Source organism: Hyaena hyaena, unplaced genomic scaffold, assembly GCF_003009895.1.
Source record: "Hyaena hyaena isolate Hyena2069 unplaced genomic scaffold, ASM300989v1 scaffold_220, whole genome shotgun sequence".
Taxonomy (NCBI): Eukaryota; Metazoa; Chordata; class Mammalia; order Carnivora; family Hyaenidae; genus Hyaena; species Hyaena hyaena.
In genome coordinates, this window is record NW_024080852.1 from 1683777 (window position 1) to 1710123 (window position 26347).

The 26347-nt window shown below is 44.3% G+C and overlaps 1 protein-coding gene across 4 annotated transcripts in view; it reads left to right on the forward strand.

Moving 5' to 3' along the window:
• Positions 1-25931, forward strand: part of TCAF1 (TRPM8 channel associated factor 1) — a 50810-nt gene extending 24879 nt beyond the window's left edge. For 3 of the 4 annotated variants that reach the window (XM_039243066.1, XM_039243064.1, XM_039243063.1), the window contains exons 3-9: positions 17028-18022; positions 18249-18346; positions 19594-19807; positions 20058-20297; positions 21354-21691; positions 23068-23318; positions 25809-25931. In XM_039243066.1, coding sequence (XP_039098997.1) covers positions 17028-18022; positions 18249-18346; positions 19594-19807; positions 20058-20297; positions 21354-21691; positions 23068-23318; positions 25809-25818 — 2146 coding nt within the window. In that variant the 3' untranslated portion in view covers positions 25819-25931. Of the gene's footprint in view, positions 1-17027; positions 18023-18248; positions 18347-19593; positions 19808-20057; positions 20298-21353; positions 21692-23067; positions 23345-25808 lie in introns of all 4 variants that reach the window. The other variant, XM_039243067.1, reaches the window with a different exon arrangement.
• Positions 25932-26347: the final 416 nt, after the last annotated feature.

The following is a 26347-nucleotide window of genomic DNA, read 5'->3' on the forward strand; positions in this document are numbered from 1 at the left end:
GCTCATTCCCACAAGTGCCCTCCCCCATACCCATCACCCCCCTTCCCCTCTCCCCCACCAGCCATCAGTTTGTTCTCAGTATTCAAGAGTCTCTCATGGGTTGCCTCCCTCCCTCTCCCCAACTATTTTTCCCCTTCTTCTCCCTCATGGTCCTCCGTTAAGTTCCTCCTAATCCACCTATACGTGCAAACATATGTCCTTCTCTGCCTGACTTATTTCGCTCAGTATAACACCCTCAAGTTCCATCCATGTTGCTACAAATGGCCAGATTTCATTCTTTCTCATTGCCATGTAGTATTCCATTGTATGGAATCTTCTTGATCTATTCATCAGTTGATGGACACTTAGACTCTTTCCATGACTTGGCTATTGTTGAGAGTGCTGCTATGAACACTGGGGCACATGTGCCCCTAGGCATCAGCACTCCTGTATCTCTTGGGTAAATTCTAGCAGTGCTACTGCTGGGTCATAGGGGAGTTCTATTGTTAATTTTTTGAGGAACCTCCATACTGTTTTCCAGAGGGGCTGCACCAGTTTACATTCCCACCAACAGTGTAGGAGGGCGCCCATTCATCCATAATTTTACATCATTGTCTTCTTAGTATACATGCTATTTTGAATTCTACTCATGATTATTTTTCAATCTATATAATCTTTAAAGTTATATTTGATTCACTTCATGAGAATGCAGTGCGTGGGCCTTATTTATGTAATCATTTGCCTGCTGGTGAGCATTTGGCTCTTTCTCTACTCTTGTTCTAATAGGTAGTACTGTGGAGAATACCTTTAAAACATTTTAGAAGTATTAGACAATACAAGACACCAAGACGCTTCTATTAGAATTCAGGAAGGGAAATTATTTCCATCATGGGCTGAGCGAGGTTCAGATGGAAAGCTCCTATGGATTCAGATACTCTGCCAAAGTATCTTGTTTATTTTGAAACCCTCATTTAAACATAAGACTGTGAATTAATATAACCTTAATCTTATTACTTGCATACTTCTTACTAAATTAAGTTCTAAATAAGATCTTGGGATCCTCTTGGCCTTCTAAAAGATTAAACTGCCCACAGGTCTTATCAAGATGAATCACATTTTTATCAGAGGAAGAGTCTACTTTATGATCAGAAAAATAAAACCCCTAAGTAGTAAAACCAGATGATCTACTTTTAGCCGGGTGAGAATACCCACAGGGGTCAGCTGGGAGCCTCCTAGTCACTGCCCTCACTGCTTGCCTGGAAGGCAAAGCGTCATCATCTGTATTTAGAACACCAGCCTCCAGGTGCCCTGTAAGACGAAGCCACGTGTAGGCGGTTCCCTGACCGATTTCTACTCTCCTATCAGCTTCATTCAATGCCTCAATTGCGCCTCGGCTCTGAGGATGATGGCGTTGTACCTTATGTGAAAAACAAGCCTCACCTTCTGTTATTTCATTTGAAAAAACACTGGGTCTGTTGTCATGAACTGCGCAGTCTCAATGCAGGACTCAGTGTTCATATAACCTGGAGAGAGCACAGATTTTAGACTGGGCAGACTTCAGTAAGTTCCCAAGCTCTGATGCATGTGCTGTAACGTGGTGTCATAGCCACCCTCTCTATGCCTCATCTCTAATGTGGGATTAATAATGACCACCTTTCAGGGTGGCTGTGAAGATTAAATGAATTAAGAAACACACTTAAATACCTAAGACACTTTAACTATCTTGACATCCAGCCTCCACAACCTCCAAGTTGTGGAAAGTTTTGGCCTTTCAGAAAATTATTTATTTTGAGAGAGAAAGAGAGAGAGAGCATGTGTACAAGAGGAGACAGGCGGAGAGGGGGGAGAGAATCCCAAGCAGGCTCCGTGCTGTCAGCGCAGAGCCTGACACGGGGCTCCATCTCACCAACCATGAGCTCATCACCTGAGCCAAGATCAAGAGTTAGACGCTTAACCAACTGAGCTACCCAGGCACCGCAAGTATTGGCATTTAAACTCATGTTTTCACCTGCTTCCCCCACCAGACTGAGACTGTATCATCATGATCAATTGCTACATTCTGTCCTCTTTATACACTTAATAAGACAGGTACTAGGGACCGAACTGGCTCTACCAATAAGAGATGTGATGTAGATGAAATGTATCATTAGATGATCAATCTTACGGAGGTTTTTAGGAGAATCAACCAGAATAGTTGGTTTAGTCCCTCTTTTGGGTAAGAAGTCCCTTGTCTCACCTTGACCCAAATCTCGGGCTTCTATTACAGATTTCTATTAAGGATGTTGTTCATTCTTACATTTATATAGCCAGCATTTACTGAGTATACTGTATAGCCCAGGCAGTATTTCGTGTGTCAAGAAAATGAGTCAAGAAAAAGATCTAGTCAATAAAACACAGAAACCTCTCCAGTAACCTGACCTGGAAGAAATTACAAAAAAACAGATTACTGCTTTAGGAAGAGGGCTATGACATTGAGTTTCACTGGAACCTGGAAACCCGGGATCTTCCTGTCAGTACAAGCAGCGTGACCTTGGCAGACGGTTTCGCCTCCTCTTCCCTCTAAATGGAAAGTGTTGGAGTAGAACATCCTTGTCCTCCTTTTAGCTATTACTTCATGGAGACTGGTTTTCTCTCTACAGTGATCGCCATATATATTCAAAGTCATTAAGATGCATAGAAAAGAATGTTGTACAAACGATCGTCCTCTCAAATGTCTGCATGCTCCAAATTCCTTGGCTTGAAAACACCCCCTGTGAAACCTGAATTCACAAACCTTACGCAGGTATTAATAAGCTTATATAACAAGAATCCACAAGCCATTAGACGTCATTGTTTGTTACGTGTTAGGAATATTCAGAATGCTAACTACAGGATTTTATGTCAGGATCAATGGCCAGGCGTGGTGGGGGTAAATATCCTGACCTAACTAACTCCTACTCCGTCCTTCTCCCTGCATGCTTAGTTATGTAGACTAAAATTGCATTAGCTGGTTCTCAAAAAAGAAACAAGACATGTTAGAGAGTGAATCCAGGTGGCAAGATAGGCCACATTAGAAGAGTAATTGCTAAGTCACAATTCAGATCTCTCACTTTTTATGAACATTTTCCTTTCTTCAGTTTCAAAATACATGCCTGCCGGAAAATAACGGAAATAATCCAGAAGTATGCAGAATAAAAAGGGAAAGATCTTCATCTACACCTCTCCCTCTGCCCCTGCGAATTTGTTAATCCAGAGTTTGGATTCTTGTCTTTTCTGACTTTTCCCCCATTTGTGTGTGTGTGTGTGGGGGGGTGGTATGGAAGAGCAGGGGTGATAGAGAGAGACAGAGAAAAAGAGATCTGCAACTTGGTTTTTCACTTCATTTAACTTGAATATTTTCCATGTGCATCTGTTTGATAATGTGCATCATCCTTCAGAACGGCTGCACAGCATTCCACGTTGAAGCGTTCTGTAAGTCATTTAACTACACGCCTGTTAGCACACAGTGCAGTCACTTTCTAATTCTTCTCCTATAAATACAGACATAATGAATATCCTTTCACTGTAACCCACACAGGCTGGAGGTACACCTATTCATTTTCAATACCTGGCAGTTTCCTTTTAGAAACTTCTTATTGCTGAAATAGAAATAAGGACAGTGAACAAACACGTATCCGTCACCCAGCTAGTGCAGTTATCAACTAACTGTGCAGTTATTAACTAACACCCAGCTGTCTCCACTCATCACCTTCCTACCCCTTTCCTCCCTCTTCCAGTTTGTTTTGAGCAAGTCCTTGACATTGCATCATTCTGTCCGTAGAATAGCGTTATCTCTAAAAAGATAAGGACTGATCTTTAAATATAACCACGATTCTGTTATCACATATTTTACATACCGTTAGTTTTTCTGACCTAGCAAAATATTAGTGACAATAACGTTTTTTGAGAACATTCCGTATTTTCTGTTACGTACATATGTCTAAACTTATCCCTTGGATCAACTGGATTATTCGTATTCTCCATAAATTACTTAATTTTTATATACTTGATCTTAAAGAGATCTCTAAGACAACTGTCCCATCCTCCCACTGAGATTTTAGAATTGAATTTGGCTTTTATTCTCCATATTTTAAAGCGATATTTTGGTATCCTAAAAACTCATGAATTTTTTTCACGGTGTGTACATTTTGTCAGAATAACATATCCTTCTTTGTAGCCACTGGTATTTTTCACCTTGAACTCTCTTTTGTCTAGTATGTAGTTACTATTCCGAGTTTTTGTTTGTTTGTTTTGCTTCTTTGTTGATCCTGTTACTCTATGTTTTTTCCAGAAGGTTTGTCTCTTAGTGTAAATCTAATTTTTAGTTTAATCAGAGTGCCTCTGTTGTTTACAAGGTAAATAGTCCATTTATATAATAGATAAAATTGATGTTCTAGTTACTATAATCTTGCTCGATATTTTGTTATACTTTCTCATTGCTTCTTTTAAAATTTTCCTTTACAGCCTTTTGCTCCATCAGTTGAGTTTCTTTTTCTTTTCTCACTGCTTGGAAATGACACATGAGTTTTCTATTCTCCTTGGAGTTATCCTTAATTTTTTTAATGTTTATTTATTTTTGAAAGAAAGAGATACAGAGTGTGAGCAGGGGAGGGACAGAGAGAGAGGGAGACACAGAATCCAAAACGGGCTCCAGGCTCTGAGCTGTCAGCATAGAGCCTGCCATGGGGCTCAAACTCATGAATCATGAGATCATGACCTGAGCCGAAGTCAGACGCTTAACCGACTGAGCCACCCGGGTGCCCCTATCCTTAATTTTTTCCCACATCTTTATTTTTTCACACTTATGGGAACATTGCCAAGAATAATGTAATGATAACCATACCCTTTACCCAGATACATCAGTGGCTAGATTTCTTCACATACACTGTATAAACACACAGAAGCAGATTATTTTGCCTAACCCTTCGAGAGAAACCTATAGACAAAGTAACACATTGCATCTAAATACTTCAGTATATATCTTCTAAAGACAAGGACATTTTCCAGTATAACCATAACACAATGATCTAAAAAAAAAAAATGTGCCGTTGATACAACAGTATTATTTAATGTCCATGTTCAAATGTCTGCAGTTACCCCAACAACATGGCTTTTAGATTTTTTTTTTTTAAATATAGGATCCAACCAAAACCTTTGCCAGCTTTTATCTTTCAGGACATTGGTGTTTTTGAAGCACCTAGCCCACCTGTTTTGTGCAGTGCCCCTCAGTTTGGATTTGTCTAATTATTTTCTAATGATTATACTTAGTCCAAACATTTTTTGGCAAGAATACTACATAGGTGACATTGGGCTCATTACAAGGTATCAAATTGGGAGGCATGTGACTCAATTTTATTGTTACTGGTGATGACAGAATTGGCCGTTTAGTTAAATTGGAGTTTGCCAGATTTTCCTAGTGTGATAGTGCCTCTCCCCCTTTTTAACTCGTGTAACCCACGGTGTGACAATTCGGGAGTATCAGCGTCCTGTTCACCAGCAACCTTCCTCCCGGTGGTGTTGGCACTAGTTGACGATCTGTGCCCGGGTCAATATTTACAAAAGTGATTACTTCTACTGCACACGGGTAGTTCCTGCCCCTTTCTTAAAGATCCGTGTCAAATGTCACCTCTGCCAGAAAACCTCCCCCACCCTCTGCCATTCCGAGCACCTGTGACAACCTGACCTTCTAGCAGAGTGTAGGTTTACTTGTAGGTTTCTATCGGAATTGGTTGGGATCCCTCTGTCAAGAAGAGCTTTCCCTCCCCACCCCCACAATATTTGTTGTTGATTTTGTAGTGGTTTGAAAATTTTGCTTGAGTATCACTCTGTACTTATGGACCCTGTTTTTAAAGTTTATTTATTTTGAGAGAGAGAGAGAGAGCGAGCGCGAGCAGCAGTGGAGCAGAGAGAGAGGGAGAGAGAGAATCCCTGGTAGGCTCTGCATGTCAGTGCAAAGCCTCATGTGGGGCTCGAACTCACAAACTGAGATCATGACCTGAGCTGAAACCAAGAGTCAGATGCTTAACCGACTGAGCCACCCAGGTGCCCCACGCAGGGACCCCTTTTTAAAAAATCAAATACAAATCATTTATAGTCTTTTTTTGGAGGTCAGACTGACTCAAACTGGGCACGTGAAAAGCCCTAGTAGGCTGACCTCAGTCATTTGGCATGCACCCCCAGGTCTCCGGTATTTACTCAGTGTCTGGCACAACAGGATGTTGCAGGTTATGTTGTCCTTTTCTAGCCCAAAAGCGGATTCAGCCATTTCGAGAACTCTCAGTTCCTCTTAGTGGTAACTGGTATTTAGGAACCATGACCATCACAGTGCGCTCATTGCTATTGGATTGTCCTCATTCCTGGGCTCCTCAGAAGACAGCAGGAAATACTGATCTCCTAAGCATAAGTTCATACTGATACCTCTAGTTTCCATCCAGAACCACGGAGTTTCTTCTCCTTCCTTCGTTCCCTATTTGTATCTTCCATCTCCCATAATGAGAATAGTGGTTTCTACAACCTCAGTATTTACTCATTTGCTCAGTCCTACAGCGCACACAAACTAATTTTATGATTACTGTTCCCATACTGTAACCAAGGGCATAAATAATTTTTAAAGATTTCTTTGTATTTATTTTCATCCTCAAAATATACTTCACTGAGCACAGAATGTCTGAGTACTATGTTCAGAAGGTACTTGGATTGTTTGTTTTTTTCATTTGGTCCTACTTTTATTTAATGTGGGTTTTTTCTCATGTTTATTTAATTTTAGTTTTTGAAGGTGTAAATTATTGACATGGTTATAACAGCAAAATACACTTCTTTATTTTTTTTTAAGTTTATTTATTTGAGAGAGAGAGCATGCACAAGTGGGGGAGGGGCAGAGAGAGAGGACCTTAAGCAGGCTCCATGCCAGGTGCAGAGCCAGACCAATCCTACAGGGCTTGATCTCATGACTGGGAGATCATGACCTGAGCTGAAATCAAGAGTCAGACTCTTAACAGTCACCAGTCGCCCCCATACCTAGTATGTTCTGATCACAGTGATATTGCACTAGATATCAATGGCATAAACATATGTGAAGTATCTAAATACTTCTAAGTTAAAAATACATAAATACCCTACAAGTCAAAAAGAAATGGCCAAGGAAATTAGGAAATGTTTTGAACTGAGTAACGATGAAAACACAACATGTCAAAATTTATGTAATGCAGTTAAAGTAGTGCAGGTATACCTTTAAATGCTTTTATTAGAAAAAATGAAAAGCTTAAATTCAATGACCTGAATTTCCACATCAGAAGCTAAAAAAAAAAAAAAATAATGAAAACCTTACCCAAAATATGTGGAAGGAAAAAGAAGATAATTGAGATGAGAGCAGAAGTCAATGAAACAGGAAACAGAAAAACAATACAGAAAATCAGTAAAAACAAAAGCTGGTTAGTTGGAAAAAAATCAAGTGATAAATCTCTAGATATACTGACCACAAAAACAAGAGAGAGAACACAAATAATAAACTCGAGGAATGGAATACAGATGATTAATATATATCCTACACACATGAAAAGGATAGAAGGGAGTATTGCAACCGTATGCCAATGAATTTGACAGCTTAAATGAAATGGACAAATTTCCAGACAGAGACAAACTACTAAGAAGAAGCAGGAAATATATGTTAAAAGAGTTAAAAGAGTTGAACTGTAATTTAAAACATCCCAATACTAAATGCAGTCTGGTCTCCTGGATCGGATCCTAGAGAATATCATGGGAAAATTGGTGAAATTTGTGTAAAGTCTGGAGTTAATAGCATTTTACCAATTTCAACTTCTTAGCTTTAGCAAATGTACCATGATTGTGTAACATGTTAACATTAGGAAAACTGGGTGAAGGATGTATAGGAACTCTCTACTGTATTAGCTACTTTAATGGTTTTTTTATTTTAAAATAAAAATTTTATTTAAAATCAACAGTGCAAAAAAAAAAAACCAAAAAAACAACAACAATAAAGAAGACTTCAGACCCAGACAGCTTCACTGATGAATTTTATCAAATATTCAAAGAACAAAAGATACTAACCCTACATAAACTCTTCAAGAAAGTAGAAGAGGAAACTTTTTGCAACCTAGGTTATTACACCGGTATTCCTCTGATACCAAACCAGAGAAAGACATCACAGGAACCCTACAGAACAATGTCCTTCATGCAGATGCAAAAATTCTTCATAAAATACTGTAAAAAGAATAAAAGTAATATATAAAAGGATATGACATCATGACCAAGTATGGCTTATCCTGGGAATGCACGGCTGGTTTAACATTCCAACATGGAAGTAATTCACCATATTAGCAGAATGAATGAGAAAACCATAGAATTCGGTACATGCGTGCACATACACACACAGAAGCATCTGACAAAATTCAGTACCAAATCATGATCATGTTTTAGCAAACTAGAAATAAAAAGGAACTTCTTCAGTATTGTGAGAATCATCTTTGAAAAAGCTATCACTAACAACATGCGTAATAGTGAAATACCCTAAAATTGAAAACAGGGCAAGGAAGGATGCCTACTCTCAGTGCTTTTGTTCAATATTGTACTTAAAGGTCATAGCCAGTGCAGTAAGGCCAGTTAAAGAAGGCACAGAGATGAAAAATTAAGAAGTAAACCTATGTTTATTAGCAGAAAACATGAGATCTATGAAAAAAAATCCTTAAAACTACAAAAAAGCACTATAATAATTGAATTTAGCAAGGCTGCATGATACAAGGTCAGTAAACAAAAATCAATTACAGTCTTATATACTAGCAGCCAAAAATTGGCAATTAGAGTTAAAAATAATACAGTATCAGTTAAAGTAGGACCCCAAATCATGAAATACTAATGAATAAAGTTAACAAAATGTTATAAGACCTATATCCTGAAACTATAAAATATCACTGAAATTAAGTAAAGCCTAAAGAAATGGTGAAATACACCAGACTGATGAATCAGAACACTCAGTAATTTTAAGATGTCAGTTTTCCCCCAAATGACAAATAGATTGAGTGCAATCCCAACCAAAGTTCAAATGGACTCTAAAATCAATGCAAATGAAAGGAACTAAAACAACCTAAGCTCAAGACTTTACTAGAAAGCTAAAGTCATCAAGATACTGTGGTACTGGCATAAGGACCGCCATACAGATCAATGAAACAGACTACACATGGTTCAGAAATAGACTCGCAGATCCATGCTCCATCTTTTCAACAGATGGTTCTGGAATAAATGGGCACCCTTATGGGGAAAAGGTGAATCCTGACACTTAATCCTACTCCATACAAAACAAATAACTAAAAAGATCTGGACCTAAATGCAGAGGCTAAAAGTCAAAACCATCTTTCTTTCTTTTCTATTTCTTTTTTTTCTTTTGTCAAAAACTTCTACATGAATACACAGGACAGATTATCTGTGACCTTGGGGTAGGCAAAGATGGACTAGATAGGACACAAAAAGTACATGAGCCATAAGAGGAAATGATTGATAAATGGAACTTCATAAAAAAAAAATTTTTAATAACTTTTGCAGTTCATTAAGAAAATAAAAAGGTAAAAAAAAAGAAAGAAAACAAAAAGGCTGACTACAGACTGGAAAAATTATTTGCAGTATTTGTACCTGACAACGGACTTGCATTCATGATACATAAAGAACTCTTACATCTCAATAAGAAGACAAATGATCCAATAAAAAAAAGAAAAGGACAAAATATGTTAACATACTTCATGGAAGATGAGGTACGAAAGGCCAGTAAGCCCATGAAAAGATTCTCAATATCATTAGTGATCAGAGAAATGCAAATTCAAGTCACAGTAGATGCCATACACCCCACTAGAGCTGCTCCGGAAAAGACTAACACGAAGTGTTGGCAAGAACGTGGGAGCAACTAGAACTCTCATACATTACCACTGGGGATGTAGGATGATACGACTACTGTGGAAAACAGTTTGGCAATTTCTTATCAGTTTAAACCTACTCTTACCATACCACTCAGCCATCTCCTTCCTAAGTATTTATCCAGAAGAAGCGAGAACACATCCACACAAAAACTTTGCACATCACATCAGGGTTCATGGCAGCAAGCCCCAAACTGGGAGCTACCCAAATGTCCATTGACAGATGAACCAATAAACAAAATGTGACATATCCACTCAGGGGCATGCTACTCAGCAGTAAGTAAAAGGGGGAGGGGGGTGAGGGATAGTTACTAATAGGCTTAATAATATAGATGGCTCTCAAAAATGTATTCTGAGTGGAAGAAGCCAAATGCAAGAGTATCTACTTTGTGATTTCATTTATATGAAGCTTTAGAAAAGGCAGATCTAATCCACAGTGAAAGCCAGCACCTCAGTAGTTGTGTAGGGACTGAACTGACTGAAATAGGGCAAAAGATAGCTTTCTGTGGTGATGGAAAAGGTATGTATTTTTATTGTGCTTAATCAAGTGTATAAATGCAACAAAATCTCATCAAGATGAACACTTTAAATGGGTCGATTTTATCACATGTCTCTGAAGCTGATTTTTTCTTTTTCTTTTTTTTTTAATTTTTAATGTTTTATTTATTTCTGAGAGAGGGAGAGAGACAGCATGAGCAGGGAAGGGTCAGAGAGAGGGAGATACAGAATCCGAAGCAGGCTCCAGGCTCTGAGCTGTCAGCACCGAGCCCGACGCGGGGCTTGAACTCACGAACTGTGAGATCATGACCTGAGCCGAAGTCGGACACTTAACCGACTGAGCCTCCCAGGCTCCCCTGAAGCTGATTTTTTCAAAATTGGCATATTCAACACAATATCAAAGGTGAACAAAGTGGACTCACTATACTTGAAACTCACTATGCAGCCACAGCAATCAAAAGAGAAAAGACTGTGATGTTTGTGAAAGAACAGACCAACTGAATGGAATAGAGAGGCCTGAAATAGACCTACGTAAGTCTGGTCATTTCTTTGACAGAGGAGCAAAGGACATACAATACGGAGCAAAGGAAGTCTTCAAAAATGATGCCGGAACTGCACATCCACAGGCACAGACCTTATAGCTCATAAAATAACTCAAGATAGATCACAGACTCAAATGCAAAATACAGAACTGTAAAACTCCTAGTAGATAACATAGGAAATAATCCTAGATGACCTTAACTATGGCTATGACTGTTTAGCTATAATAGCAAGGAAACATGAAAGTGATCATGGGTAGGCTGGGCTTCATTAAAATTGAAAACTTCTCTGCAAAAGACAGTGTCAAGAGAATGAGAAGACAGGCCATAAACTGGGAAAATATATCTGCAAAAGACACATCATATAAAGCATTATTATCCAAAATATATAAAGAACTCTTAAATAACAATAAGAAAACAATCCAATAAAATGAAATGGTCCAAAGACCTTAACAGACACCTCACAATAAGACGTACAAATGTAGGAAAATCCTATGAAAAGATACTTCACATCACGTGTCATCAGGGAGATGCAAAGTGAAACAATGAGCTGTCACTACACTCAAAATCCAAAACATCGACACCACCAAATGTTGAGGAGGGATGTGGAGCAAGAGGAACTCTCATTCGTTGCTTGTGGGAATGCAAAATGGTACAGCCACTTGGAAGACAGTTTCACAGTTTCTTACAAAACTAAACCGGTCTGGCAATCACACTCCTTGCTATTTACCCAAATGAGTTATGTCCACACAAAAACCTGCACACAGGTATTAGCAGTAGCTGTGTGCATAATCGCCAAAGCATGGAAGCAAACAAGATGTTCTTCAGGGGGTGAATGAGTAAATAAATCGTGGTGCATTCAGACAGTGGAGTATTATTCAGTACTAAAAAGAAATGAGCTAATAAGCCAGAACAGACATGGAGGAACCTTCAATACATGATTAATATATGACTGTGACTGGATGACATCCGGAAAAGGCAAAACTACAGAGGGAGTAAAAAGATCCACAGTTGCCAGGGGCGAGATGAGAGGATGAATAGGCAGAACACAATATTTTTAGGGCAGTGAAAATACTCTGTATGGTACTGTAATTATGGATACAGGTCATTATACCTTTGTCCAAACCCACGGGATACACACAGGAGTGAACCCTAGGGGCTCCTGGGTGGCTGTCGGTTAAGTGTCAGACTTCAGCTCAGGTCAGGACCTCAGGGTTCTTGGGCTCTGGCCCTGCACTGGGCTCTGTGCTGAAAGCTCATGCTCAGTCTCTTTCTCTCTCAAAAATAAATATTTTAAAAACTAAAAAAAAAAAAAAAAAGTGATCCCTAATGTGAACTATGGGCTTCGGGTGATGATAATGTGCTAATGTAGGTTTGAGCGTAACAGATGTACTATCCTGACGGGGGTGTTGGTAATAGGGGAGGCTGTGCATGTGTGGGGGCAGAGAGTATATGGGAAATCTGCACCTTCCCTCAGTTTTGCTATGAGCCTAAAAATGCTCTAGGGACCCGTGGCTGGCTCACTCAGTACAGCTTGAGACTCTTGATCTCAGGGTGATGAGTTCAAGCCCTATATTGGGCATGGAGCCTACATTAAAACAACAAGAACAACAAAATGTGCTTTAAAAAAATAAAGCTTTAAAAAAATAAAAATGGCTCAAACCCATCAACCACGAGATCATGACTTGAGACAAAACTAAGAGTCGGACACTTAACTGACTGAGCCACCCAGGAGCCCCTGTATTCTTTTCTCTGTAAATAAATCAGTGTGTGTTAAGAGTCACTTGGTTTTTTTGGTTGCAAACTGTCTCTTCACATGTTGTGCCCATTTTCAGATGTGTTTTTGGTGTTCTCATTTTAAGAGTTCTTTACAGATTAGGAATATTCGTCTTTCATCTGTGATTAGAGCGTGTTTGTTTTTTTAATGTACTAAGCCATTCAAAAATGCTTATGTAGCTAATTTTATCAGTCTTTTCTCTTAGCACATCTGATTTGGAGTCATAGTTAGGAAGCCTTTCCTCACACCTCGATTATGAGATTTCACTCTTCGTTTCTTCTAGCACCTGGGTGGTTTCCTTTTTAAATTTACCTCTCTGGTGCATGCGGAATCTTGTCTTACGTGTCGTGGGACAGAGGATATCCATTTTATCTTTTCCCAGGTGCCTCTCCAGTCCCCTCAACATTTATGAAAGTACCTGTCTTTCCCAGTAATAACAAGGTGCCACCTTTATTATACACTAATAGCCATATTTACTGTGGCGCCTTTATTGTTTTAGTAAGCTTTATATTTGTAGATCTGAGTTGAGAATTAACTAGTTTTTGTAATCTACATCTCCAAATTAAGAATGTCGTCCTTTGTCTCTTTCTCGCACTTTCCATGCTCACCCTCTACCTCTGATGTTGTGTTGAAATCATCTGGTACCATGGTTCCAATTTGGTTTTGCCTCAGTTTTAGTTGGTTTTAACATCATGGTTCTGCTAACGTGGGATTCTCTCTTAGCAACTGCAGCAAGTATCAGAAGACCTTCATCAGCACTTTCTCAGCATTAGTTGTAAAGTACACACTGGTATCCGTGCCCGCCACTGCTTCGTGAAGCCCATTGTTTCTCGGTTGTGCTTGTTTGTCTTTTCCTAGACCTACAGGGAAACCTTACGTACACTTTTGGGAAAACTCACTGAAAGTTCTGAGTTGCTGAAACTCATCAAACCCTTGATGTGGTATCAGTATTCCGTGTGCCAGCGGAGAGTTTTAGGCGGCTGTGTGTCATCCAGAGCGTCTTCACTGCTCTCAAACTCTTTGCTTGTAGGGAACTTGTTTCACTTCTTTGAAGGTAATTCGTTCTCTTTTGCTTTGTTTTCTTTCTGGCGGCCTTCGTGGCTTTTTCTTCATGTTTGAAGTTTATTAGCTTATCAGTAATCATCTAGATCCTGCACCTCATCTCATTTACCCTGCTTGCATTCGGGTAGTCCTGTCTTTCTTTCTGAGAACTGAAATCCGTTTTTCAGTATGAGGAGGTTGCAGGTAATTTTAGGTTTCTTGCTACGTTTTTCTCTTTCTTCGCTTTCTTAACTCCTGCTTGCTAGATGTCCTTTGTCCTTCATTCTCTCAACTTTTTCCTGCTAATGTTTAGCTTTGTGCCTTTCAGCACTGCTCTCTGGAACTATCACTTGACTCAGTTTCCCCGTTGACTTATTGATAGTGTTCATCTCCGTCAAGATTTTCTTTCTGCCCATGTGTTAAAATTGAGATGATCTGTTCGGCAATTATATTTTTATTCTAATGAGTAACTTATAGCAGCCTGTTCCTTTTTGTGTGTATGAGAGAGAATATGTCATCTCAAAACTCTTCAATAATATACAATATTTATTAAGTACTTTCTTCTTCATTTATCACTGTTACTAGAATGTTCATTTTCTCTGGTCTTCATGCTTCTCTCTTTTTTTTTTTTTTAGTGTTTTGTTTATTTCTGAGAGAGAGAGACAGCATGAGCAGGGGAGGGTCAGAGAGAGAGAGGGAGATACAGAATCCGAAGCAGGCTCCAGGCTCTGAGCTAGCTGTCAGCACAGAGCCCGACGTGGGGTTCGAGCCCACGAGCCATGAGATCATGACCTGAGCCGAAGTCGGACGCTCAACCAACTGAGCCACCCAGGCGCCCCTTCATGCTTCTCTTTCATGGTGTTACTTTTCATCAAATATTCAGTGATTCTTGTTTATTTAAATGTTAAATGGCATTGAAATTCTAGATTGGCCAGTATTGGTTACTGAAGTGTATTCTCTCAGGACAAAGGATAATCCCTACTCTTTCTGTTTTCTTTCACATAGATGCAGTTACAGATTCTTCTGTTTTCGAGGGTTTCTGATCAGTCTGATTCAATGTGATTTCCATTTTCTATAAATTTCACACTGCCCCAGTTTATTGATTGTGCCCTTCTTCAAACCCAGTGCTATCATGGATTTATTCTGATTTTAAAACTTTGTTTCACTTTAGAAGAGAATGGGAAATAAAAGTAAAAGGCCAGTTCAGAGGTTTTGTTTCCAGTTTATGAAACAAAAATGTATGTCCTCCTGCATGGAAGTCATGGCTATTAAACATAATAGACACTCCGAGGGTCCCCCCCCCCAGCTCAGCAGGAACAGGACCTCACCCAGGGTCATTGCGGTTCTAGTGACTCAGTGTCTGGGCCTCAAGTTTGCACATTCAATATCACCTACGTTGTCATAATAGGCTAGTGTATAAACCTTGATGCCAGTGTACTAACCTAAAACACGGGGGCACCTGGATGGCTCAGTTAGTTAGTGTCCAACTCTTGGTTTCAGCTCAGGTCATGATCTCACAGCATCTTGGGTTCGAGCCCCGCGTCTGGCTCTGTGCTGGCAATGTGGAGCCTACTTGGGATTCTGTCTCCCTCACTCTCTGCCCCTCCCCCACTCATCCAGTCTTTGCCTTTCTCAAAATAAGTAAACTTAAAAAAATAATACAATAAATAAAATGCAGTAACCTCCCTCTTTACTGATTTCATTTGCAAAACAACTGCAAGAAATTTAGAAACAGAACTCCTTCTTGTAAGAATTTAAACACATTTTTCATTTAATTTTATATGCATATATAAAGTAATAAAAAATTTTTAAATTAATATTTTTAATTTTAGAATCACCAAATTAAAGACAGACTGTCCAAGATATTGCTTGAGAAACAGTCATGTCACAAAACTAGAACATTCTGCTTGACCCACCCTGTTTGGGCAGGTGATCATCAGAATCAGAAGCAAGATTATGATCACAAGGTGGCTGGATACTCGGAGTCAGAACAAGAAGGGCTAGTTGAATGATTTCAGAGGTTAGTACCTGAAGGAGATGACGAGTCGCTAGGGTGATACCTTGTCTCCAGGAAAGGCTTGTACCTACTGTGAGCACCGCAGTCTCCCCATCCGTACCTGGAGTTCTCCCGGCCACAGGGACACAACACAGATCTGCTGTCCGCCTGCCTCCTGTTTCCACCAGAAACAGCTGCCTTCTGCAGCTGCCACACCTTTACCTGAGAAAAGTGGCACAGCCAGTTCTCGAGCTTATGGAGGCCACTCCCCCTCTTACCCCTCCCCCCCATGATCCCACTAGGTAGCCAGGGCTGCATCTCCTGTTCAGGGGTTACAGGTGTCCTGAGGTTATTGGGGTCCGTCACCCACAGACAGGTACAGATGGTGCTGAGAAACACCTGATTGCATGGATGTCACTCCAGCGAGCCGGCAGCGAAGTGGTGGAGTGCTGGGTGTCCACAGTCAATCCTTTTGGGTTCAAGTTAGCAGGAGGGTCTCACTAGAGAGGAAGCCAGTCAGCTCCCCTGCCCCACCTTTTGAGATAATACTGGTGCCACCAACTGAGTTCTCCGTGGACTTTATTTGCAGCAAACTGGCTGCATGGAACTTATCAATAAGGCTCTTTATGAGAATGAAAACATGATTTCCTATTCAGTCATTTATATCATGTGCAAAAGGCTGAAATAAACACTTAACTCTGGAATATTTAAGATATAATACTGGGTAAACACAGCAAGCCTTCCTTTCAGATTTCCTTTGGAGGACTTGGGTTTTTTTTTTTTTTAATAAATTTGTGTTGTGTCCTTTTAATGTTTACTTATTTTGAGAGAGAGAGAGAGAGAGAGCAAGCGCGCACACTCGCAAGTCGGGGTGGGGGCAGGGAGAGAGGTCAGAGAGAGAATCCCAAGCAAGCTCTGAGTTATTAGTGCAGAGCCCGACACGGGGCTTGATCCCATTAGCAGGGAGATCATGATGGGAGCTGAAATCAAAAGTAGGACCCTTAACCATCAGAGACACCCAGGTGCCCTGGTTTGGCGAATCTGTCTTCCAAGAATGAGCAGACCAGAATTAACGTCCCCGTCTTCCCTCCGACCAGCCTCGGTACCCAGGCAGGTCAGATATGCCACCTTGTTCTCCCAGCCGCCCTGGGAGAGCTAGGAGCCATCTAGCGGGGAAGCTGCCGCTTGAGCACGCTGGGTGCTGTTCCCGGGGCTTCTGCGGCCGCTCCTTGAATGGAGAACACTTGTGTCTTTTGCAGCTGCGAGGATGACCTCTCCGAGGACAGAGACGAGCTCCTGCACGGGATTTCAGAGCTGGACATCAGCAACTCCGATTGCTTCCCGTCCCAGCTGCTGGTGCACGGGGCTTTAGCCTTTCCCCTGGGGTTAGACTCCTACCATGGCTGTGTCATAGCTGCTGCCCGCTACGGCCGCGGCCGGGTGGTCGTGACCGGCCACAAGGTGTTATTCTCTGTCGGCAAACTGGGCCCCTTTCTGCTCAATGCCGTGCGCTGGCTGGACGGGGGCCGCAGAGGCAAGATCGTGGTGCAGACAGAACTGAGGACACTGAGCAGCCTGCTGGCCGTGGGGGGCATAGACGCCAGCATCGAGCCCCATCTGACCAGCGACGCGAGTGTCTATTGCTTTGAACCCGTGAGCGATGTGGGGGTCAAAGAGCTGCAGGAGTTCGTAGCAGAGGGTGGGGGACTGTTTGTCGGAGCCCAAGCCTGGTGGTGGGCCTTCAAGAACCCTGGCGTGTCCCCTTTGGCTCGGTTCCCAGGAAACCTCCTCCTCAACCCCTTTGGCATCAGCATCACAAGCCAAAGCCTCAACCCGGGGCCCTTCCGTACCCCTAAAGCAGGGATCAGGACCTATCACTTCCGCTCCACTCTGGCCGAGTTCCAGGTCATAATGGGCCGGAAGAGAGGGAATGTGGAAAAGGGCTGGTTGGCAAAGCTGGGGCCGGACGGGGCGGCCTTCCTCCAGATCCCCGCAGAGGAGATCCCTGCCTATATGTCTGTGCATCGGCTCCTGCGGAAACTGCTGAGTCGCTATCGGCTCCCAGTGGCAACCCGAGAGAACCCCGTTATCAATGATTGCTGCAGGGGTGCTATGCTCTCCCTGGCCACTGGTCTGGCCCACTCTGGAAGCGACCTCTCGCTGTTAGTGCCAGAAATCGAAGACATGTACAGCAGCCCCTATCTGCGCCCCTCGGAATCGCCTATCACCGTTGACGTCAACTGCAACAATCCAGGTAAGGAATGGGGGCAGGGGGCTGTGGGCCTCAGAAGGCCTCCCCCACCCGTGGCCGTGCACTTCCCAGGAGACGGGGGTGGGGGTTTTAGGTGGCACTGAAGCACCTGAGTCAGGGCGGCATGAAGGGAGAGAGCGGGGCGGAGCTCCCGCAGGGGCTGTGGATGTGCTGGGCGGAGAGGGCGTCACAGCGCGGGGATGACGTGTGCCCCCCTGTGCACTGGCAGGCACCAGATACTGCTGGGTGAGCACCGGGCTCTACATTCCTGGAAGGCAGATCATAGAGGTGTCGCTGCCTGAAGAGGCTGCCTCTGCTGATCTGAAGGTAAGGCCGGGCCCCATCTCCCACGTGACGCCCAGGCCAGAGGTCCTTGCTGTCATGGTTGCCAGTGAAAAACCCTATTGGCCGTGTGACGCATGTACTTTTACCCCATTTTAAGGATGAGACAACTGAGGGCCGAGTGGATTAAAAGTATCGATCTAGTACACCTGGAACTGACCTCTAACACTGTGTGTCAACTCCACTTCGGTCAGTCAATAGATGTGATGCATCGCAGAGCCCAGGACTCACCTAAGCAGCTGTGGCTCTCAAGTTTTGTGCTTTTCACTTACCTCCCGCAGTGGGGAATAAGAAGGGCACCGGACAGGAGGGCCTGGCTGGCTCAGTAGAGCAAGCGAGTCTCAATCTCAGGGTCGTGAGTTCAAGTCCCACGTTGGGCACAGAGCCTGCTTTAAGAGAATAAAAATTTTAAACATAAAATACTTCCATTAAAATAAAGTAAAATAAGGCACTCTGACACACAGCAGTGTTCAGTCAACCTCGTTCGCTGTCTGTGCCCATTGACTCTCCCACTGGAGCCCAAGGTCTTCCTGCCTCTTCCCTGTGACCCGAAGATTGTTCCTGCTTCCCTGGTCCACCTCCAGCTCTGCTGCCGTCACACACACACACACACACACACACACACACACACACTCTGTTCACTAATTAAGTAGCCTTCCCGCTCGGTCCCCCTTGAGAGTCGTGACGGGTAGGGTCTGTCCTGTGCCCGTACCTCTCCTGGAACTTTCTAGCATCAGCCTGGGACAGCTATCCCAGGACTCTGCCAAGTAGAGGGACTGCTCCATTGGCCCAGGAGGGGGGCCCTGGAGAACGGGAGGGACTGAGTCCGTCCTGCAGGTCATCGGCCCATCACACTGCCTCCCACCGGGCCTCCTCTCTAGTCAGCAAAAGGCAGAAGTCAGCGAGGTCCCCCCTGCCCCACTGCCAGTGCCAGAATGGCCACAGTGAAATAGGCAACCCAGCATTCTATGGGTTTCAGAGACACCCCGGGGCCCCCAGCGGGAGCCAGCCCTCCTCAGTAATAGCGTGTGGGTTACCTCCAGCGGCCCTCACCTCAGCGTCCCCGGGAGGACATTTACATGCTTAGCACACGTGGTTCATAAATGGTGGGAAAACTGGGCTCTGCATGGGGTCATGGCCCCGTGATCCTGACTGTCCCCACCTCCTGGGAGCCCTCCCTTCCCACCTGCACACTCCCCGAGGTGACTCTGGGCCTGATCTCTCCGCTCCAGATACAGATCGGCTGCCACACGGATGACCTGACCAGAGCCAGCAAGCTGTTCCGAGGCCCGCTTGTGATCAACCGCTGCTGCTTGGACAAGCCCACGAAGTCCATCACCTGCCTCTGGGGCGGCCTCCTCTACATCATCGTGCCTCAGAGCAGCAAACTGGGCTCCGTGCCCATCACTGTGAAGGGGGCTGTGCATGCGCCGTACTACAAGCTGGGTGAGCGGAAGCGTGGGGTGCACCCCTGGGGGAACGGGACAGCCAGCCCAGGAGGCTGTAGGGAAAGAGACACTCGGGCTGGTAGAGGGAAGGAGATAAGGACCACACCACAGTCATGGGAAGGACTTCACAGAAGGACAGAGAGGGGACGTGGTTGTTCATGACCTTGCCAGCCCAGGGCTCAGGCTGTATGTTTTCATGTAGGGGATTTGGGAAAGTGAGTTTCAAGCTGCACGGCCTCTCTTCCCAGGGGAGACCTCGCAGGAGGAGTGGAAGAGGCGTGTCCAGGAGAACCCAGGTCCCTGGGGAGAGCTGGCCACGGACAACATCATCCTGACCGTGCCCACCGCCAATCTCCGTACCCTGGAGAACCCCGAGCCGCTGCTTCGCCTGTGGGACGAGGTGATGCAGGCTGTGGCGCGCCTGGGGGCCGAGCCCTTCCCTCTGCGCCTGCCCCAGAGGATTGTCGCCGACGTGCAGATCTCAGTTGGTGGGTGCCCTCTGCGCGCTGCCCCTCGGGGCCTCTCCGTTTTTTTTCCAACGCCCATCCAGCGGGTGGCCAGCAGTGTAAAAATATTTTCTGGCAAGACATATAAGATGCAAGTCTTGCTATCTAGATGAAAAGGGAGAAAATGTATCTAAAAAAATAGATGTAGCCATATCCCCTAACAAAAAATTGGAAACTGCCTAAATGTCCAACAGTATGCGATGTTGTGTGTACCTTCAACAGTCATCGAGGGAAATATTTAAAGTGATATTCTGATGGTGTAAAGAAATATGATGGGATTCTGCGACACAAGAAAAGCAGGCTATAGAACTGTATGAGCAGTACACTAAAACACATAACCGTTGACGGGCGCCTGGTGGCTCAGTTGGTAGAGCATCAGACTTTGGCTCAGGTCATGATCTCACGGTTCGTGGGTTCAAGCCCTGCATCGGGCTCTGTGCTGCCAGCTCAGAGCCTGGAGCCTGTTTCAGAGTCTGTGTCTCCCTCTCTCTCTGACCCTCCCCTGCTCAAGGTGTCTCACTCTGTCTCTCTCTCAGAAATAAATAAAACAGAAAAAATATTAAAAAAAAAACAACAACTTTGAGAAGACACTGAATGAAGAGATCTTTGCCAGGGGGTCAAGAATCCTTAAAAAATCAGAGGGTGTGTAGACATTAAAGAACAGGAGAAATTTCTTTGGGCCCCAGTTTTCTTGCCTTCTGGGGGTGACAGTGTAAAGTAGTGTCCGTGTGGCCAACTCCGCACCTAAGTAATGAGACGGGGAGACCACCGTCAGAGTTCTAGTTCTGAGAGAAGGGTGTAGTGAGGCAGGCTCGCGTGGACAGGACAATCGCACAGAGACAGAAGAGCTGAATAGAGACGGGAAGGGCTGTCTGTAACGTGGTCAGTCCTGTAGCCGCGCACTCTTGGGTGGGAGTGAGGGGGGGGAGGCGTAGGTGGGTCTCGTGAAGCTCCTCCTTCCGAGCGTCCTGAGTTTTGGGGGTCCCGGTACAGAGGGGTGGGGAGCACTCTAACCCCGCTTCTCCCTCCTGCACCCAGGCTGGATGCACGCAGGGTACCCCATCATGTGCCACCTGGAGTCAGTGCAGGAGCTCATCAACGAGAAGCTCATCAGAACCAAGGGGCTGTGGGGCCCCGTCCACGAGCTGGGCCGGAACCAGCAGCGGCAGGAGTGGGAGTTCCCCCCGCACACCACGGAGGCCACCTGCAACCTGTGGTGTGTTTATGTGCACGAGACGGTCCTGGGCATCCCTCGAGGCCGCGCCAATATCGCTCTGTGGCCTCCCGTCCGGGAGAAGAGGGTCCGAATCTACCTGGGCAAGGGTCCCAATGTGAAAAACTGGAACGCGTGGACCGCCCTGGAAACATACCTGCAGGTACTGGGCAGGAATGGAGGGGGATGGGAACCGCCCACTGGGGGGCCGCCGGCACAAGCTTGTCAGGTGACGTCCTAGTGACCTGACCAAGCCCAGGTGTGACAGTCCTATTTGATGAAGCCTCTCAGGACCTTAAGTGGACGTGATGCCTCAGACCCATCTTCACACCATGACTCTGAGGAGATTCAGGAGAGTGGATAGAAAGCGCCACAAAAGATTAAGACTGGGTAGAGGCGAAGAGCACTATAAATACGGTTACTGTCACTGGCTTTAAACCCAGATATACCTGAGACTGAAGCCAAGCCATGCCATAGACTAGCCTCGAAAACCAAACACCCCACCCGCCCCACAAGATATGGGATGGGCCCTATTATTTCCTTAGAGGAGGCAGAGCTTCTCCCTGCCTCAGTTTCTCCCTCTTAGGCAGTCCCACTTTCCTCACTGGCCTGGACACGAGGTTGCCTCTGCCTTTGAACTACTGTTCAACAGGCTAGTTCCCTCCCCCCAGTCGCTGGGGGGCTCCCAGCTTACCGGGCAGCGTCTCACCACCCGGGATTCGGGAACTGGGTCTCCAGCCAGGCACACTCTGTTCTGGTTCTTCCTCTGTTCCAATCCACTGCCCTGAGAACAACAGGGAAAGTGCCCGGAGACCCTACTGTAACCTTGTCATTGGCCGTTGTCAGCCCAAGGACAAAAGGTGCCCCTGTGTGAAATCCAGCTGACGGTGTCCCAGGGAATGCTGCTGCCCGTCCTAGCTGTAAAGCGCCATAACCCAGCCGCACGTGAGCTGTTTCCAAGGGCCTCAGGACAGCTGCCTTTCCCCAAAACTCTGCCTTACTTCATTCTAGCCACCCAGACTATACAGTCTTCTGTGTCTACAGTACTCACTTTTGTTTTCCTCAAGGCCATGTTCCTAGACTTGCAGACTGACATAGGCCTGTGGCTGATGCAGGTCAATGTCAGGGTGAGGGTGGGGGTTCCCCACTTATCGGAGTTTAACTCCGCAACTATGGAAGGTACAAGGGGTGTTTTCACATCAGCCTGTTTTAAATCCTTGTGTGATACAGGGTGGACGCTTTCATGATCTCGTGAGCTACATGAATGATGGTACTGGTGGTTAATACTGATAATAATGATTGCACTTGTTACCACGGCCATCATGTATTGAGTGTCTGCTCTGTGCTGAGCACCGCGCTAGCTCAGAGCTCCTTCTGAAGATAGAGAATGGCCCATGAGGCCAGCAGCTGCGACAGGAGAGAGGGTCACTGACAGAAATGAAACTTGTCTTTCAGAGGCTAAATACATTACTGTAGTGTCTGCCGGGCCTTCCTTCTGTGGATTAAATGTCTCATCTTGCTGCTGCTTTCTCTTCCCAGCTACAGGAGGCCTTTGGGTGGGAGCCATTCATCCGTCTCTTCACTGAGTATAGGAACCAGACCAACCTGCCCACAGACAATGTTGACAAGATGAAACTGTGGGTGAAGATGTTCTCCCACCAAGTGCAGAAGAATCTGGCTCCGTTCTTTGAGGCCTGGGCCTGGCCCATCCAGAAGGAAGTGGCTACCAGCCTGGCCTACCTGCCTGAATGGAAGGAAAATATTATGAAATTATACCTCCTCACACAGATGTAAGGAGTGCCCAGCGAGGTGGCAGGTAGAGAGGTCTGGGGAGGCAGAGGCAGAGCTGGGGGTTCAGTCCTCCACCTCTGTCTCTTAGGGACCTAGCCCTGCCCTCGCAGCTCACTGCCCCTCGATCTGACTGCCTGGCTCCACCCCTAGAAAGTGGGTTAAGAACACAGCACAAAGGGGAGTCAGAATTTCTCAGGAGCAAGGCCTTTTGTTTGTGAGTCTCGTTCCTCCGCTCTCAGCCGTCAGAGTCCCTCCCGGCGCCAGCCCTTGGTTCGCCATTGTGGGCCCTGGCCCTTAAGGGGTGGTTCTCATCCTGAGGACTGTCTGGGCTTATATTTTGTGACCAGCTGTTCCAAAAACTTGACCCTAGAATCCACTGCGACACAAATTTACCAGGATAGCCAGCCAGTTCTTTGATGCTCTGTGTCTTGGGTAGTTTTCCAAGAGCGTGAAAGCAGCCTGGTTTGGCAGAAAGAGCCCGTAGCAGGGGTTAGCTCTTGGGAAAGTCACTGTAGCTCTTTGGGTGTGAGGTGAGGACAAAAATCCCTGCCTCACAGGGTTGTCCTGATGACTCAGACTGACGGCTCTGAAGAGGCCATGTTCTGCTGGTCACAGAGTAGTGAGCTTAGTACTTCCTCTCTCTTGCCGTGGCCGAAAGGTTAAGACCGTCATCTGTCACGGCAGACTCCTTGCATCCAAAGCCTGGTTCTTTCACCTGTTAGTCGTATGACTCTGGGCAAACTCCTTATAAAATGGGATCTATTTCATAGAATTATTGTGAGGATTAAATTTTAGTACCTCTCAAAGGAATTGGGACAGTACCTGGCAGGTGGTAGGTACTGAGAAAATGTCAGCTTCTGTTGTTAGTGTCTAATTAACTCAGTATCATTTTAGAGCCAGACTGCCTTTTTAGGTGGCATTTATAGATGGCAGCGGGGTCCGTCCCGTGCCATCCTACACTTTACACACCAGCCTCTGGAAAGATTGTGGTGTGTTGCTTTAAGATCTACAGGATCCACAGGCTCTGAATTCACATTGGGGGTTTAATTAGCTACTTGGGGTTGGTCTGTTTATTCAGTACCACCTTTCAGGTAAAGGCCCTTCTTGGACTAAATCAAGAGTGGAAGTCACTTGAAAAACTAGAACAAATCCATGAGGGTGTTTGTCTTTGGCAAACAAAGGGCACCTGGCTCAGTGATGGTGTCTATATTTGCATAGTGACACAGATTCCTATCTCTGCCCAGAGCTCCTTACCAGTCTGGCAGATAAAGTCCACACACAGATAGAAATCTTTACTTGAGAACCAAATAACTGGATACGACCAACCCAAATTTTATTTAATTGCAGCGCAAAGATTTTCTCAAGTTTCCTTCTGATCTTATTCACAACCTCTCATTTTCTGGGTAATTTTAACTGGAGTTGAGGCTCTGGAATTAATGCGTACATCCTGCCATTTTTCCTTTAGATCACTTCTATTCATGTAGTTGTCTTAATATACTACTTTATTCACTCTATTAGGAACCAGGTGGATGCAGAGGCAATAAGATTTGACCCACAGTGTTTTTCTGTGGATTCCTTTATTATGTCATTTCTCGGTCCTAGAATTATTTTCCCTCATTTCATGAATGTCTTTATCTAGATGCTTTAAACATAGATTTGGGACATTCATTCAACATTTGAAAAAAATCCTGTCAATTAGTGGGTTTTTGAGGGTACGACAGATAACATACTTGTTTTTTTAAATATAGAATGTTTAATTTGATCTTCACAATAATCTGATGAAGTGGAAATTTTTCACTCCCATTTCAGGCATAAGTGAACTAAATTTTATGGAGATCAAGTAAATTGCCTACGGCTGCACTACTAACAAGTGGTAGACCTGGGATTCGAACCAGGGCACTCTGATTACAGAGCGGGTGTTAGTAAGGAAAGCACTTGGAATAAGCAAATCAGTGAGTAAATGAAACCAGCCAGCAAACAGAAGGACCTTAAAGTCCTTGCCAGCTTCTTGGCTGCTCGTACTCACCCCTCATCCAATTTTATCAGAACAGAAAGTCCCTTTGTTTACTCCAAATACCAGTTCAAAGGAAGAATCTACCGAAGGCTCCTGAAGTGTTTCCCAAAGACAGTGTAGGTGTTTCAGGTTTCAGTCTATTCAGAGTTTGTTCGTGCGTTATCTCTAGGGCACCATGAACACATTCTAGTAACTTACTGGGTTTTAAATGATGGGTTATTTTGATAAAGTGCCTGACTCCCAAAAGCCCCAGACATTGCATGTTCTCAGCAAGGAAATCAGATTCTTAGTCCTCTAGAATAATGTTTGTAGGCATTCTGGCCCTCCATAGTTCATTTTTAGCATTGCAGCCCCAGGGAGCTTTTAAAAATATAAAGCAATATATTCATGTCACTCCTGTGTAAAAGCTTCCAGTGGGACTTTGAATTTACGATGATGAACTGAGCATATAAGTTTACTTCCCCTCCCTCCCCAGGCCCCACTGAAATTGAAGTCAAGAAATGCGAAAGAGAATTGACACATCTCAACAAAGAAAATGGAACAGATTTGATTATAATGGAAGAAGATCTCAACACATTTCTGGAAGAGAACGTGGATGAAGCATGATAACAAATGAAAGAGTGAAGGTATCTTTCAGACAGGAGAGAAGCTGATCTGAACAACATAATCCCAAAGAAACATGAGCACCTGAAAAGTCTATAGAGTTATACCTTATACCTGTTGTAAATCTGAACCCCACCCTATTCTGCCCCAGCCACTGTGCAGAACCCAGGCAGTATGCAATTGGTACCCATTAAAAATCTGTTGTTCTTGTGGTTGGTGTTGTTTGTACAGAATACGATTAAACTGCCTGAGGAGAGGTAGAAGTTGGTGCCCCAGAATAAGATTTCTCTTTTTATGGAAATAAGTGACCCCTAGCTTATCAGCTAATTCTCTGACCGTTAAAATCCCTCGGCAAATGCCCGAGTGCTTCTCATCCCCAAAGAGGCTTACTAGAGAAACAGACCCCACCAT